We start from the raw sequence: 17125 nt of genomic DNA, 5'->3' as shown, positions 1-17125 counted from the left end.
GGAATGCTCTTTCCTGTAAAAGTAAAGTTTCGTTTGAAGAAAATGTTTTATGAGTTTTTTCCAAAATGGTACTTTCTTTCCAGGCATGCCTCGTAATATGGGTCGGGTATGGATGGATGTCGACTACCAGTTAGATGTGTGCTGTAGCCGAAGAGTGGATGCACTGAACATTTATAAACTCTGTAAAAAAAAACTCTGAGAGTTACATACTGTAATATTTGCTAAGTTGTTCTTTACCATTTATCTATACCAATATTTTGAAATATTTCATGGACTTTATAATTGCCTCGTATATGCAAAAATGTATATGATTTAATATAAATGAATTTTTAAGGGGTTATGGCAGGCGTTAAACTGGCTTTGAGAGGTGGAACCTCAGGCTGCATATGAACCAATCTTATTACTCATTGGTAACCTACATAAATTAGTATGTTACGAGCAGCCAACAGAGTGGCTATAGTACTGGTGCAATAAGTTCTCTGCCAGCCCCATGTGGAATAATTTGTGTCAGCTGTTCTCTGTTGCAGATTGCTGCCAGCCTCAGCTACCCTAAAGATGTGGCACTGCAATTCCTCGAGGCAGTGATGCTTTGTCTGTTTGACCAGACAATTAATTGGTTAATAAAGTAATTGTACTTATATTTAAATGCATTATGTAGAATGAGACACGATCACAAATGTTTACTAAATGTGTTAAATGACGTGTTTCTTCTATTCATTGCATCATGCTTGATTTAATTTCATGTCCCTTGTGACAAAGACTCCCTTTGTCAGAGAATTTCTAGGACAGTTTTTTTTTAAAGATAGAAAATTTCATTTACCAGTAATGATCCTAGCTCCTATCAAAGTAGTCGCCTATGCACTGTTGCCAACGTTTGTGAAGGTCTTGGAAGAAAGCAGGGAAATCTTAGTCTGCGATGCCCGTAAGCTCATTTGTCACAGCGCGTTGGATGTCTGCGATATTTTGATGAAGCTTTCCTATCAGTCGGCTTTTCATTCACGGAAACAAGAAAAACTGGCAAGGCGAGAGGTCGGGCGTATATGGTGGATGTGCGATGGCTATAACAGAGCGCCTGGCTAGATACTCGGTAACAGATAAAGTAGTATGGGGTCTTGGATTGTCGTGCAGTAAGAACCAGTCCTGAGAGTGCCCCAAATCGGTCGGCGACGTACAATTACTTGCCGCAAATGCTTCAAGACTTCGATGTAAGAGTTTGATTTACTGTTTGAACTGAAGGAATATATTCATGGTCAACCAGTCCTTCACTGTTTTGTTCCCGAAGGTTGTCGTTTGACTTTTTTCGAGGCTGGTGATCCATGACTCGGTGATTCAGCGCTTTGACGCTTCGTGTGGGTGTCACACTGGTGGCATCAACGTTCATCTCCAGCAGTAACCTCTGACAGCAATGGGGGATCACGCCTGGCCCTATACAGTAGTTGAGCAGAAATCCTACGTCTTTCCTCTTTCTGTCCATCTGTTAGTGTGCGAGCGACAGGTTTTTCATTAAGTTTCCGTTTCCCTAAATCTTCGCGTAAAATCTTATGACACTTCACGATTCAGATTATGTCAATCTGATATCTCACGCACAGTTACATGACGATCTTCTTACAACAACTACCTTAAACGCACCGCGTTTGCATCGGTATATGCTATAGGCGGGCGACCAGCTCTAGGATCGTCTTGCATTAAATCTTTGCCTTCACAAAACCTTTCGTGCCACTCGTAAATACTTCTTGAAAGTGCCTCGCCTGCATATCCTTGCTTAATCATTGTCCATTTTTCACCAGCGATTTTCCAGAGCAAAACGCATAACTTCAGCATCGTTGTGTCAGCGTTACTAATGCGCCGAGAACCCAAAGAGTGTGCTACTAACAAAGGAAACTCCCCATTGCACCCACTTCAGATTTAGTGGCAAGATGGCCCATTGGATAGCCTGTCAAAAACTGAACGCAGATCAAGCATGATACTGGAAGAAGGTGTACTGAACTGTGAAAAAAATCAAATTAGAAACAGTGAACGGTCCAAGAACAAGAAGTGCAATAAGGAGCATCCTTTAGCAACACGCGGCATTTGTTTTATTTTATTTTTTTCACAACATTATGAACTGTCCGTTCGGTCATTTAACTCTTTGTTCTCTTTCCGTAGTCTTGGCAGTTGTCATACTATAGTTATAGAATATGAGTCATGTGGCAAAAATATGTTACCATCGCAAATAAACGTGGTGAATAGTGAGAGCAGGCGATATACCACATAGACGTCGTACAGATATGAAAACAACAAATAAACGGGTCTGAACTATGTGTCAGCAAAGGAATTCAATAGTCAAGACTTCCAAAACAGAACGCAACTTCAAGAATGTTAAAAACATATGTTTCGACAGGGCACAGAGAAACTGAGTGATTGTGAAACTGTTGCTTTCATTTGTTGCGGCTCATGTGATAAACTTTTATGTTTTCATCATTTCCTAGGGAATGATCACATCCATATTCATACGAAAACCTGTATCGGGCGAGGACGCATATCTCATTCACTTTCCAATTGTACAAATTTGGTGTGTCGATAAGAGATTCCTAAAAAATGGTTCAAATGGCTCTTAGCACTATGGGACTTAACATCTGAGGTCATCAGTCCCCTAGACTTAGAACTACTTAAACCTAACTAACCTAAGGACATCACACACATTCATGCCCGAGGCAGGAGTCGAACATGCGGCCGTAGCAGCAGAGCGTTTCCGGACTGAAGCGCCTAGAACCGCTCGGTCACAGCGGCCGGCAAGAGATTCCTACCATCTGACACGCCTACTGTCACTAATGCCGTGTATAGTACCAGATGTGTTTTCCGGTGGAGGGTTCGGTTGACTTTTCACCTTGTCATCAAACGTTTGCGGTTCCCATTCGAAAGCCACTTCCTTTCAGCTGCTAACAGAGTTATGCAGAATCAGCTGTCGTTATAGGTCCCTAGCTTAAACCTCGTTGTTGCAAACGGACGTCACACAATGACACAGACACAAATTTGAATAAAGCTAATAGCGAGGAAAAAAAAAAGAAAAGGCACCATGGAGGTTTCAATACGGCTCGGCCTCTTGGTAGTCTGACAGCGTAAACACTTAACCACGACGTCATTTGTCTTCTCGATTGCATTATATTGCACTTCTTCTTCTTGGATCGCTCACTGTTTCTATTTTGCTTTTTTTTTCACAGTCCAGTACACCTTCTTCCTGTTTTCATGCGTTATCTGTGTTAAGTTTCTGACAGGCTGTCCACCGGGACCTCTTACCACTAAATCTGAGGGAGGGAGGGGGGGGGGCGGATGCGATAGGGAGTTTCCCTTGTAAGCACAGCCCTGCGAACTAGTGAGTTTGCGTACACATACCAGGGAACATTATTTGTTCCTTTTTAGTATGGAAAACTCAGAAATAAAAAAGAAACCTCACCTGGAAGTTTTCTGACAAAGATAGCATTGGAAGACGTCTGTCTCTATAGTACGCATTCACGCAGGGATGGATTTTTACGTAAGGATTGGAAAAACCGACCGGTTAATATTGATATTGGTATTTGTTTGCTCTTGATTATAACAAGTGGTGTTATTTTTTGCCAATAACCAAGTACAAAACCGGAATAGCAATTAGCCATAGCAGCAGCCTACAAATTTTCGTTTTAAATAAACTTCTTTAAAGAAAAGTAATTTTTATTCATAAAATAATCATTGCTTTAAAATAAATGTTCAAATGGCTCTGAGCACTATGGGACTCAACTTCTGAGGTCATTACTCCCCTAGAACTTAGAACTAGTTAAACCTAACTAACCTAAGGACATCACACTCATCCATGCCCGAGGCAGGATTCGAATCTGCGACCGTAGCGGTCTCGCGGTTCCAGACTGCAGCGCCTAAAACCGCACGGCCACTTCGGCTGGCGCTTTAAAATATTGCGTTACTGTAATAATAGGATAACGATGAGTGCTATTTTAATAATAATGAGGACAGAAACGAGCAACAAACACATGCCATAATAACTCGTGACAGCATTGCTGAGACAATAATGTGCACTTGTCACAGCTGGTCTGTGTGGCAGTTTCTGATTGTCGTCGCAGTCAGTTGTGTTAAGGAGTGGCATCATCTCAAGTCTGGAAATTTTTACGAAGTGCGGCATCTGTGGAGTACAGTGCTCCATTTGCTTTATAATATTAAAAAAAGGGGGAGCACGACGAACTTGTGAGATAGTCGTCGGCTACAACTCGATTCCGTGTATGCACAACTTCTTCCGGCGCAGAATGGGCATTTCAACGTAACTTACGGCTGTGTTTCCGTTGGTTAAACAGACCAAAGCTGGCTTAAATCATGCGTCCACACAAATCGCACTGAATGGTTGGAGGGGAGCAGAGTTACAACTGACGGAGCTTTCTTGCTTGTCGCTTGGCATCTTCGTGCCTGCGACGATCTCCTTCTAACAGGTTGACAGCGGTGGATGCAGTATTCCTCCACAGCAAATGGTCCACAGCAAATTCTCCCCACGTTTGTATGTTTATGCCAATCGTCTTCATGATGCGTTTTATCTGGTCCTCAAAGCGCTTGAGAGGGGTCCCATGTGGTCTACTGCCAGAGCAGAGTTCACCATAAGGCATTTGGCGGGGAAGCCTTGTGTGAATCATGCCATGTACATAGCCTAACCATCTCAGTTGATGAGCGATAACGATTGTCTCAACGCTGTTTACATACGCTTTCTCAAGAACCGCAGTCTGGACCACATGGTCCTCCCACTTAATGTTCAAGATGTATTCGATTTTTTTGTTGATGGAAGCGCTCAAGTTTCTTGATATCATGGCGATAGAGTGTCCAAGTTTCACAGCCGTACAGGAGCGGAGAAATGACTACAGCTTTGTACATTACGAGTTTGGTATGCAGCTTTAGGTCTTTATTGATGAAGACTCTGTGTATTAACCGCCAAAATCCTGCATGAGCAGCCCTATTTTTTTATCGGTATTTTGTTCACAGGTACAACGGCTGGACAAAATACTTCCAGGATACAAAAAGTGCTCGTCTTATTCCAGTGCTGTGTCTAGGATGGAGATATTGAACTCATGGAGAGTTAATCCTGGGGAAGGTTGTGCGAGTACCTTCTTTTTTCCGGCATTGATAGTAAGACCAAGTATGTGACATAACATAAGGATAAAGACAAGGAGAAAACTTAACAGTTCATTGACAGTTGGTTGGTTCAAATGGCTCTGAGCACTATCAGTCCCCGAGAACTTAGAACTACTTAAACCTAACTAATCTAAGGACATCACACACATCCATGCCCGAGGAAGGATTCGAACCTGCGAACGTAGCGGTCGCGCGGTTCCAGGCTGGAGCGCCTAGAACCGCACGGCCACACCGGCCGGACATTGACAGTTCAAAATGAAAAGAGAAAGCACCTAACGTGCTGCCTGTGCCTACATAATATGCCTTTTCCGCTTGCAGCCCTTAAAAACGGAAAAATTAAAACCTAAAATAGAGTTCCTCGACCTCAGTTTTCATCCTTTAGTACTGGCTATTAGTAATGTCCAAATAGTGATATGATCCCCGTTTAAAACATGATTATTAAACAGATTTAAAAAAAATTAGAATCAATAAGAGAATACTGCTGTTTTTTTTTGTAGTAGTCAGCAATTTATTACTTTTCGAGAAAAGCAGCGAACGAAGAACAGACTAAGTTTTATTTGCCTATTTATCTAGAAAAGAAACCGAGGGAGTCAAAATTTTTCCATCTTTGTTCGATTTCTACGTTTGTTACGAGAAATAATAGAAAAAAACCAAAAACGGTATTTCAGAAATCGGTCATTTTGACCAGTTTTAATAGTCCAGTTAAACTGGTGTTGGAAAAAAAACCGATGTAACCGAAATGGCGGTTACAACCGTGTTTTAGCGATAGCCGCCATCCCTAGTTTGGCAACTGCTAGGTTGGGGGCTCACGATCCCCATGAACCCCATCCCCCAACACGTTGGGTCGGCTCCCAAGTACTGAGGTATCTCGACAGGCGGCGCAGCCTCCCTAGCCGCTGGTCTTGGAATAAAGAGTGACAGAGCACAAGCTGGAGAAGTGCGGCCCGCCAGACCTGCAGGTAGAGGAAGACCTCGCGGCCGCGCTGGCGGTAGCGGCGGCGCGTCTCCGCCCCCACGTCCGGCCGCAGTCCGCCCCCGCAGAGCTGCGTCGCCAGCTGCAGCAGCCGGGGACGGTATCTCAGGAACATGGCTCCCTGCAACACCGTAGCACACGCACCAGCTATACGAAAAGCGCGGGACGAACTGAAAAGCTTTTCGTGGAGATCCCTGCAATTGCAAAGAAAGAGCAGGATGAAGTCATACTCAGAGGATATGTAGAGGATAGTGTACTAATGTGGACTCCCCCCCCCCCTCCCGCAAAGCCAGCCCCCTGGACTCTTGGCTCTGCGTTCTCCTAAACTCTAGTGGGACTGGGACCAAGTGTAAACTCACCCTAACAAGAAAGGAAAAAACGAATCCACTCTGAATAAATTATCCAAATGGGAATGGAATCAGTAGATGTGACATACATATACAGCCAAACACAAAACTAAAATTTCAGAAAAATTAACAGAGTTGTTGGATGTACTCCTGAGGCATACCGTGCCCCTTTCTCTCCAAGTGGTGCCTTATTACATATTTATTGCGTTACGACCGTTTTCGTTCATTAAGCATCTTCACGTTGCTGAAGTCTTGACATAAATTGTCTGGTCTTCCCATGTTATGCTGAAGATAGAAAAGACACTGGTCAGAAACATTCTGCAGAGCGCCTGGCGGAAATATGGCGAGTAGATACCGCGTGCTGCGAACGACGAACACTTTACTGGCCTTCCTTCAAGCCATCTTCATTTTCTGTACCCCGTTGAGCCGTGCACGGCTCGCGTTTATTCCATTTATTATTTGTCATCTTCTATTACGGTACTGCCGCCTCGTTTTCTTATTCCATTTACTGGTGTCACTAACTTCCTGCCTTAGTTGCCCGTGAGTTCCAGCAGCAACGCGTATCGATAAGTACACTCTTGTACCATCTCTGGATCGACCGATAGTATTTCCCGGTCGTCGTGTGTCTGGCAGTCGGTTGGAGACGGACCAGCAGTGCAGTCGGGGCGCAGCAGCAGTGAAGTCGGGGACGGAGCGCCGGTGAGGCGTGGACAGCCAGTGCTCGCCCGACCGCTGCCGACACACGTGAACTGTCCGATGGAGGGGGATTGGCGCGGGACCACCGTTGGTTGGTCGTTCAGTTGGTCGTCACATCGGTCGAAGTGTATTTGGTCCTTCACCGTTTCCGGGCATGTGCAGGTGGTCGGTTGGTGTGGAGCAGTGAGGAAATCTCAAATGGTTCAGCTGGCTCTGAGCATTATGGGACTTAACTTCTAAGGTCATCAGTCCCCTAGAACTTAGAACTACTTAAACCTAACTAACCTAAAGACACCACACACATCAATGCCCGAGGCAGGATTCGAACCTGCGACCGTAGCGGTCACGCGGTTCCAGACTGTAGCGCCTAGAACCGCACGGCCACCCCGGCCGGACGAGGAAATCTCCGCAGCACGTAGTTTGGCCGAGACCGCGCGATCGGAGTGTGTGCTGCTGTTCCCATTGCTACGAGGTCCGTGGCTCACCGATCCTGGACATGAAAGTTGACTTAATCTACCAGCAAGTCACGACTATTCACATTGTGTCGTTTAGGTTTCGTTGTCGGCTGCTGGGACATTCCCGCGATCACCAACGTGTGTTTTCAAGTTGCCAAATTTAGGCCACCCTCCGGTGGAGTTTAACTGTACTTGCTTATTTTGAATTGAAGTGCACCAGCGGAATCTTCTGCCTTGTGGCCGCTAACGTTCCGGTTACCGGCCCTGGCCGTTGACATAAATTTAGGCAGTGTATTTTCCTCATCGTTTTGTCGCTGTCCGGCACTGTGTGTCGTTTGACAGCTCAATGTATAATTGGTTGTGGGCGCCAATACCTTCTACGTTGTTCCATTGAAGTCCTTGTTGTGTGCTGGTCGGGTGGAGCCGAAGTTACCTCGTCGGCGCGTCCGATGACTGTCGGCTGGGTTGTCGTCGGGTCGAGAATGGTTGGGCCGACTGCCTGTCTCACCTAAGCGAGCGTTAGTGTTTGAATTCCAGGCCGACCCTCGGAAACTTCTGAGAGCCGTTGGGTGTACTGCCTTTTCTTATTTGTCCTTGTTGTTTGTATTTTTATGGCTTCTAGCCGATTTTTAAATTATGGTAGTTTTGCCTCTAAGCCGTAAGATTGTTTGAGGCTTCAGCCTAATTTAAGGAGCTGTTTTTAGTAAGGCCTTTGGCCTTTTTAAAAATTTGATTTTGTTGAATCATGAGTGATGGGCCTTCAACCGATTTTTAATTAAAGTTGTTTTGCTCTTAAGGTGTCAGATTGAGCCTTCAGCCTAATTAAAGAAATGTTGTAAGATAAGGCCTTTTGCCTTTTAAAAATTTAATGTTTAAGTCTTAAGAGATGGGCCTTTAGTCGATTTTTTTTAAAAATTAAAGTTATTTTGCTCTTAAGGTGTGAGATCGTTCGGGCCTTCAGCCTAATTGAAACCACTGATGTAAGACGAGGTCTTCTGCCTTTTAAATTTCTGATCTTGGATTGAGTTTTAAGTTATTGGCTTTCAGCTGACTTTAAATTAAGGTGGTCTTGCCCAAGGAACATAGAATAAAAAAGGTATGCCAGATTGGCTTAGTGCGCTCTCATTGGTCAGCGACTTGTTACGTCACCCGGCAGCCAGACGGCAGCAGTCTCCGTTTGTAGAATATGAGAGATTGCAAAATAACTGTTTTCACGTCTCTTCTCTTCTCATATAACGTAAAGTTTCGCGCTCACAGGGTTGAACACACTTCATGTTAATATTATATACAAGGTTTCCGAAAGAAATGCGTTAAATATTAGTAGCAATGATGATATATCGCCACGCAAAACTAGTGGCCGATGTTCGCATCCGCATTCATGCTCGTGTTTTAGGCATCTGGCTACGGTAAATGTTTTACAGTCGGGTACTGCCGATTTTACACATGTTTTTGTAAATAAAAAGATAGTAATCTTCGAACTTACCTTACAAAGCTGATGCAGAAGCTACGTCGAAGATGCTGAAGGCGACGCTGACCAGAGCCGATGCTTGCCGAGTTCCGTTTCATTGCATCAATTTTGGCTCTTTTGTTTAAATGTCTAATCCGTATAAAAGTTCTTGTTCTGACATATAACTGAACTATTTTGCTATTAAGTTCGGGAAATTTCGCACTTATATGATCTGCTAGGGTTGCCATCACTCTATTACAATGAGAAATATTTGATCCATGAAAAGCAGCAAATATAATTTCTAACTCACGTATTTTAGCAAACCAGTCAGTAGAGGGAGAAATGAGGCCCCCTTTCGAAATAATGGTAATCCAGTCTTGCTTCAGACTTAATTCTGTATCAACAACACACTGCCCTGCTGTATTTCCCAAAGAACTGTCAACGTTTTTGCACTTGAATGCTATATATCCTGCTAGATATTTTAGAGCATCGTCATTCACGTCTTCACTGGTACACACTGAATCACTGAGCTCGAAATCTAAGAGCAAGTTTTCGTCATCTGTAGCGACGTCAAATGATTTATCAGTTACTCTTATACATAATTCACTCGAGAGAAAACGTGCAAAATCTTCCTCAGTTTCATCAGCTGGTGTCAGGTAGTTTTCAGAAGCAGAATTCTCATTTCTGTCCTCTGAAGTCGAAGCACCAGAAGACAAAGGTATTTCACTTGCACTTCCAGTCAGTATCAATAAACGAATTCTGTTTTTCACCTCGAAAGGAGTGGGATTGTTGTAGAAGACACCAAGGCCACGGATTCTGGAAAAGAAATTTTCCAGACAATCTTGATTAAGTCTGGCTGTCAATATATAAGTCGCTCCGGAATTTTTCATATCATTGTAAAGTCCAAAAAGTGAATTTATTGATATAATGAATCTCTTCTGAAATGGGAGAAGACTGTTTCTTTTTCCTACTCGCATACTAGAGCACATTTCAAGAAATCTTTTTAGAGAGTTTTCCTGACTTCTGATATGAAACCCGTAACCACTTCTAAGGGGAGCTTTCTCATCTTGAGGGTATCTCGAATTCAGCACATCGAAAACATCGTTCACGAGCTCAATGAAGCTTCCTTCGCGATCTTTATGCAGAACATATCTCACAGCTTGGGCAGTGCGACGTGAAAATATCTGTGCAGCCCTTCGGACATTCTGACGATCACGTCCACTAACGTTAAGACGAACCTCCGATATGTGGTGATTGATCGAAAGATCGCCTTTCTGATGTCGAAGAAGATCTTCTATAACCATTTTTGTAATCAGAGTACCATCAGGCAAAGTGATTCCGTCATCAAGAAAATGATTTCTTAATAACTTAAGCAAATGTGGAACATCAAAAATAACCCAAACTTTTCTGCTGTGATCAACAGGGTTTGAAAAGAATGTCTTGGATGTAGACACACCAAGTTGCTTCCACACATTCATATTTTTTTAACCCATGTCACACGTAACAGCTACAATACGGATTCCTGCTGTTTCAACTTCTTTTATGACATTCTGCAACAAATCACTAGACATTGCAACATCAAAGTCATAATACACTGGCTGCTTCCATTTTGAAAACAAGCTGCGAACCATGACGACTTGGACATTGTTGTGTGGTCCGAGTACTACATCGTCGGACGAATCTTAAGTCACACGACCGTCAATGCTCATCTCGTCGAAGCTTAGGACACCAATCGCCTCTAATGGTATGAACATTTCTGACCTACTTTTAATTAACTCCAAAACTGGTTTCAAAATACCTGGTCGGCACTTGAACTGTTTCGTCCATGTCTGGAGTGTTGACCTGCAGGGAAAAGAATAATTCTTCCTCCTCAGGTAGGCATATGCTTTAGGAGACAAAGCTCTCAATGTGAGAGCATTTGCAATGTCCTCTGAGCACCACTTTACTTGCTTCCTCTTCTTTAACAGACAACGAATTTGTCCTGGTGTGAAACACTGAGAAAGTGTACTTCTCACACCCGAGCATACACATTTGTGCTTCTTAGTGTGAGACACGTTACGTTTTATAGATGTAGCTTGCTTTATAACTTCTTTCATGGACTTAATTCTTTGTTCCAGTCGAACTTTTTAATCTTCAAACTAACCAATTCTTTCTTCAGTGCTTGAATTTCCTGGTCTTTAAGAGAAATTAGTGGATCAGTAAAAACGTCTGTGTTGCTGGATTTGTCCAGCTTACTTTTCTTGGGAGATAAAGTTTTCAACGTTGAGAGAGCTCTTTTTTTTACTGTTCTAGTGTCACAGCGACGTTCTCTCTCTGTTAGAACACTACCGGTAACATTCGCGGTGCTGGGACCTGGAACTTCGAATACATTTCCGTGCCAGTTTGGTATTTTTAGAGACGGAACAGCATTATCCTGTAGCAGTTTCCGTGTAGGTAGACCTAACGATTCATTCTGCAAGTCTCGTTTGTAATCGCTTTCACAAAAATGTTCAGAACAAACTCTTGCATTATTAACATTAATTTTGTCCTCTCGTTTACAACGAGCAATCCACTTACGCTGTAGTTCAACATTTTTTGGAAAATGATAAATTACGCCTTCAGTCTTACGTCCACTATTACTACATTCAGCAACTGCACAATACGACGTATTTGTAGACACAATTCCAAGAACGAAGCTACAAGACTCACGGAACAATTCCTTTCCAACTGAACACTCGGCGGGACAAGAATTACACACAAATTAACGTGTAACACGAACTCGCATGCACGCCTTCGGTAGAAGCACTGAGCGACACCGTTGTAAACAAGCTGCAGTAGCTGCCAGGTGACGTCACAGCTCGAGATTCATCATGGCGGATAAAGGAGTGGGAGGTCGCATTTGCCCTTTAGGCATAGGATTGTATGGCGTATTTAGCCGGTTTAATTTTCTTGGCCCTTGTAATGTTTGCCAAATAAATAAAGTTGTATGTTCGACTGTAACTGACAGCCGCTTATTTTGGACCCTTTCCATAATTTAAACTACCTGTCCTGTCCATTTTAAATGGACTCTACTTTTTTTTTTTTTTTTTTTTTTTTTTTTTAAATGGACTTGTAGTCCGGGGTGATATGTTGCAATACAGCATCACCGGTCTATTGCGGTCTAACTGTGTTGGTGAGGCAGTAAATTTCCACAGGGCAGTGACTGCGTCACTGCAATTCACTTTGGAGGTGTGGCGGTGGGACTTGTAGTCCCATACCACCCTCTGACGGTGGTGGTACTGCATCAGTCAGGCAGAAAATTTTGCCTAACAAGGGCAGGTGAAGGTGTGGCGGTGGGACTTGTAGTCCTGTACCATGTGTGATGATGGAGCACCTTTCCTCTTTATCCTCTTGGAATATGCAAAGCAACTGCAAGAGAACATGTATGTGTGCTGACACAGGTAGACTTCAAACACGAAAAAGTAAGGCGTCTGGTTTAAACTATTGAAGAGGGTACAATTTACACGACTACAACCTACATTTTGTTAATGAAATAATTTTTTAACAAGACTTTTAAATAAAGCGGTTTACCCTTAACCCTATTTTTCACGAACACGTATAGAGTGAAATGCTTATGTGCCAATATCTACGAGAAATAACGAAAAATTTAGCACAATGTTAAAACTTTTTCCATTGTAAAGACATGTTATGGCCAACTGATAATCAAAAAGTGAAGCTGGCGACTTGGGTAACCTGCTGCAGAGTGGCTACTATACTCTAAGGCTGAGAAAAGACGCACTACAGAGGAATTATTCGAATGGAACAAATGATTACAGTTTCAGAAAATTTGGATGATTAATTCAAGAGAAAGAGATTTACAAGTTGAGTAAACCAATAATGTGTTGGGCCACCTCTGGCCCTTATGTAAGCAGTTATTCGGCTTGGCATTGATTGACAGCGTTGTTCGATGCCTTCCTGAAGTATATCGCGTCAAATTGTGTCCAGCTAGCATGATCGTCAAAATTCCGAGCTGGTTGGCGAACCCAGCCTATAACGCTCCAAATATTCTGAAATGGGGAGAGATCCAGCGATATTGCTGGGGAAAGCTGATGTCTTGAGTCAAATTTCCTGCCTTAAAGCTCATTCTCTTAAATATCTTAATGCTCCATTGTTTGTTGTTGTGGTCTTCAGTCCTGAGACTGGTTTGATGCAGCTCTTCACGCTACCCTATCCTGTGCAAGCTTCTTCATCTCCCAGTACCTACTGCAACCTACATCCTTCTGAAATGGCACAATAGGCTACAATTCTGACAAGTGTAGCAGATGAAAATGCGGTTTTAGGGCATTGTTTCATACGAGTGAATTTAGAGACTCATTTGGATTCTGAGTTTTGTCATGAAAACACTTTTTTAGCAGTTTTGGATCGTCCAGAAACCTGTAAGCGGGCTTGACAACATCTAGGATACAATTTGAAATCATCTTCTTGTGAATGTAAGGGTTCTTATATCTCTGAGCCTGTAGATATTTACACCAACTAATGTGGCACAGATGATGAATGAGACGTTCATCTGTTTACACCATGTGGAAATATGTAGCCCCTACAGCACTTTTCATATCACTTACACTGGATAGTTTCTGGCTGACAGAATTCCCATACTACAGTTGAAGAGTCTCTATCGTCTTCTTTGTCGTCTGTTGTGTCCAGCTGGTTTGTTATTGTTTCTAAGATACAGAACAGAGTCGCAGATGATCTATAAAACCAAAGAGAATATATCGCAGCCTACTAGATGTATCCCATGCAAGTTTGTTTGAAAATAATCCACAGAATCTTTGTTTACTGAGCTGGTATTGAAGTGTTGCTTCAAAAAGTGGGCCTGACATCACACATTCAATTATTTTTCAGGAACTTTGGATGCGATTTCATCTTTGAAACTTTGGGAACTTATTGTCCATGAGTTTCTGCTAATAAATAAAAAATAAATTGAAAATTGACATTTTCGGTCAGTTTCGTGAATTTCCCCCCCCCCCCCCCCTTTAATTTACAAATTCCACACACAAGTTCAATTTCAAATATTGTGATTCACTTTTATTCACTATGCAAGTGCAATTTGTGATGTTGCGTTTACTTTTATTAAATATGCAAATGACACATCCAGGTGCAATTTAATAGCATATTGTGAAATTTCGACCACTATAAACCTCGGACTTTTCGAATATGCTGCAGTCATCTGTAATGAAATACTGTATGAAAAAAGTTGCACAAATATTCTGTTGAATCTTGACAAGATTTCAAAGTGATGCAAAGACTGGCAACTTGCTTTAAATATTCAGAAATGTAAAAGTGTGCACTTTTAAAACGAAAAAACATAATATCCTATGACTACAGTATAAACGAGTCACCACTGGAATCTGTCAGTTCACACAAATGCATGGGTATAACTCTTTGTAGGGATATTAAATGGAACGATCACGAATGTCATATGTAAAGCAGGTGGCATAATCGGTTTTTTTCCAAACACTCTTCATGAACTACATCTGGCACAGGTACATTTTAGTGTTGATATTTTACCTAATAAAATGCATAAACTAGGAGAACCAAGGAAGTAAATCGCAAAATATATTAAACCAAATATTATCCGTTATGAAGCAGTTATGACAATCTGTATTCCTCTGATCCCAGATAGCTCCGGAATCAAAAATAGCTGAAAAAAGTCCTGCCCAAAGTTGTCACTTGTATTTTCCACACTTGGAATTGCCTCGTAGGCCCAAAAACAAAACAAACACTACTCTCCACGTATGGTTGTTTCATTGGAATATACAGAAGGACAGCACGAATGGTCACAGGTTTTTTGCCCATCGAAGAGCGTCACAGAAATGCTAAAAATCCTGAAATGGCAACCTGAAGATAGATGCCAACCTCCAAAGCCTACCTACAAAGTCTCAAGAAGCGTAGAGATGAATATACTGCAGCCCTGAACGCATCGCTCCTGAAGGGAACATTTTGTAGTATAGACCATACGAGATGTACAGGAAGAGAGCCAGTGAGGTTCTGGAAGGTGCAGACACCCATGCAGAGCCATGGTGATTCCATTGCCATGGCTGGCTTCTTGGTTGAGCATCATGACGCGCCGGTCAGTGTGGCGGAGCTTCAGTCTGGAACCGCGCGACCGCTACGGTGGCAGGGGTAAAATACAGGGAGCGAAAGGCTATTTACAATTTGAACAGAAACCAGATGGCAGTTATAAGAGTCGAGGGGCATGAAAGGGAAGCAGTGGTTGGGAAGGGAGTGAGACAGGGTTGTAGCCTCTCCCCGATGTTAATCAACCTGTATATTGAGCAAGCAGTAAAGGAAACAAAAGAGAAATTTGGAGTAGGTATTAAAATCCAGGGAGAAGAAATAAAAACTTTGAGGTTCGCCGATGACATTGTAATTCTGTCAGAGACAGCAAAGGACTTGGAAGAGCCGTTGAACGGAATGGACAATGTATTGAAAGGAGGATATAAGATGAACATCAACAAAAGTAAAACGAGGATAACGGAATGTAGTCGAATTAAGTCGGGTGATGCTGAGGGAATTAGATTAGGAAATGAGTCACTTAAAGTAGTAAAGGAATTTTGCTATTTGGGGAGCAAAATAACTGATGATGGTCGAAGAGAGAGGATATAAAACGTAGACTGGCAATGGCAAGGGAAGCGTTTCTGAAGAATAGAAATTTGTTAACATCGAGTATAGATTTAAGTGTCAGGAAGTCGTTTCTGAAAGTATTTGTATGGAGTGTAGCCATGTATGGAAGCGAAACACGGACAATAAATAGTTTGGACTAGAAGAGAATAGAAGCTTTCGAGATGTGGTGCTACAGAAGAATGTTGAAGATTAGGTGGGTAGATCACGTAACTAATGAGGAGGTGTTGAATAGGATTGGGGAGAAGAGAAGTTTGTGGCACAACTTGACTAGAAGAAGGGATCGGTTGGTAGGACATGTTCTGAGGCATCAAGGGATCACAAATTTAGCATTGGAGGGCAGCGTGGATGGTAGAAGTCGTAGGGGGAGACCAAGAGATGAATACACTAAGCAGATTCAGAAGGATGTAGGTTGCAGTAGGTACTGGGAGATGAAGGAGCTTGCAAAGGATAGATTAGCATGGAGAGCTGCATCAAACCAGTCTCAGGACTGAAGACCGCAACAACAACAACAACAACAACAACTGACTTTTTGATCATCCGGTATATCGAGGTATTTCTTTAATAATACCAATATATCGATATATCGAAATTTTATCAATAGCCCTAGCCTGTGTCCGAATTGAGCAGACAGGAGGTGCGGCGTGCGGTCACGTTCACTGCGGAGCAGGGCCGTGCCTTGAAAGTGAAGGAGGAGCCGGTGACGAAGATGAGGGCGGCGATGGCGAGCTCCTCGAGGGGCCGCCACGGCTCGGCCAGCAGCTGGGAGGCGGCGAAGGCGACCACGGCCAGGTAGCAGGCGCACACCAGCCGCGCCCGCGCCCGCGCCGACGCCGACGCCGCCCCCGGCCACACGCCCAGCAGCCGCAGCGCCGCCGCGCTGGGGCCCAGCAGCTCGTCCGCCGCCTCCATGACGCTGCGGGCGCTGCCTCTGCGGACACGTTTATCTGCTAAGGGGCCCACGCGAGTAATAAACGTTGTCAAAACACACTTGACCTCTTGTTGTTGTTGTTGTTGTGGTCTTCAGTCCTGAGACTGGTTTGATGCAGCTCTCCATGATAATCTATCCTGTGCAAGCTTCTTCATCTCCCAGTACGTACTGGGACCATCCTTCTGAATCTGCTTAGTGTATTCATCTCTTGGTCTCCCTCTACGAATTTTACCCTCCACGCTGCCCTCCAATGCTAAATTTGTGATCCCTTGATGCCTCAGAACATGTCCTACCAACCGATCCCTTCTTCTAGTCAAGTTGTGCCACAAACTTCTCTTCTCCCCAATCCTATTCAATACCTCCTCATTAGTTACGTGATCTACCCACCTAATCTTCAACATTCTTCTGTAGCACCACATTTCGAAAGCTTCTATTCTCTTCTTGTCCAAACTATTTATTGTCCATGTTTCGCTTCCATACATGGCTACACTCCAT

The 17125-nt window shown here is 43.2% G+C and overlaps 2 protein-coding genes across 2 annotated transcripts in view; one reads left to right on the top strand and one right to left on the bottom strand.

Moving 5' to 3' along the window:
* The window catches only part of LOC126176624 (uncharacterized), a 78168-nt gene extending 71938 nt beyond the window's left edge, over nucleotides 1-6230 (bottom strand). Inside the window, exon 1 of the mRNA XM_049923783.1 lies at nucleotides 6096-6230. Within this exon, the coding sequence (XP_049779740.1) occupies nucleotides 6096-6230 (135 nt within the window). The remainder of the gene's footprint in view (nucleotides 1-6095) is intronic.
* A 10178-nt stretch (nucleotides 6231-16408) lies between these two features.
* Nucleotides 16409-17125, top strand: part of LOC126176622 (15-hydroxyprostaglandin dehydrogenase [NAD(+)]-like) — a 156900-nt gene continuing 156183 nt past the window's right edge. The window contains exon 1 of the mRNA XM_049923782.1: nucleotides 16409-16491. Coding sequence (XP_049779739.1) covers nucleotides 16409-16491 — 83 coding nt within the window. The remainder of the gene's footprint in view (nucleotides 16492-17125) is intronic.

Source organism: Schistocerca cancellata, chromosome 3, assembly GCF_023864275.1.
Source record: "Schistocerca cancellata isolate TAMUIC-IGC-003103 chromosome 3, iqSchCanc2.1, whole genome shotgun sequence".
Lineage (NCBI taxonomy): Eukaryota > Metazoa > Arthropoda > Insecta > Orthoptera > Acrididae > Schistocerca > Schistocerca cancellata.
Note: the sequence above shows the minus strand (reverse complement) of the source record. Positions and strands in the feature narration are given on the sequence as shown.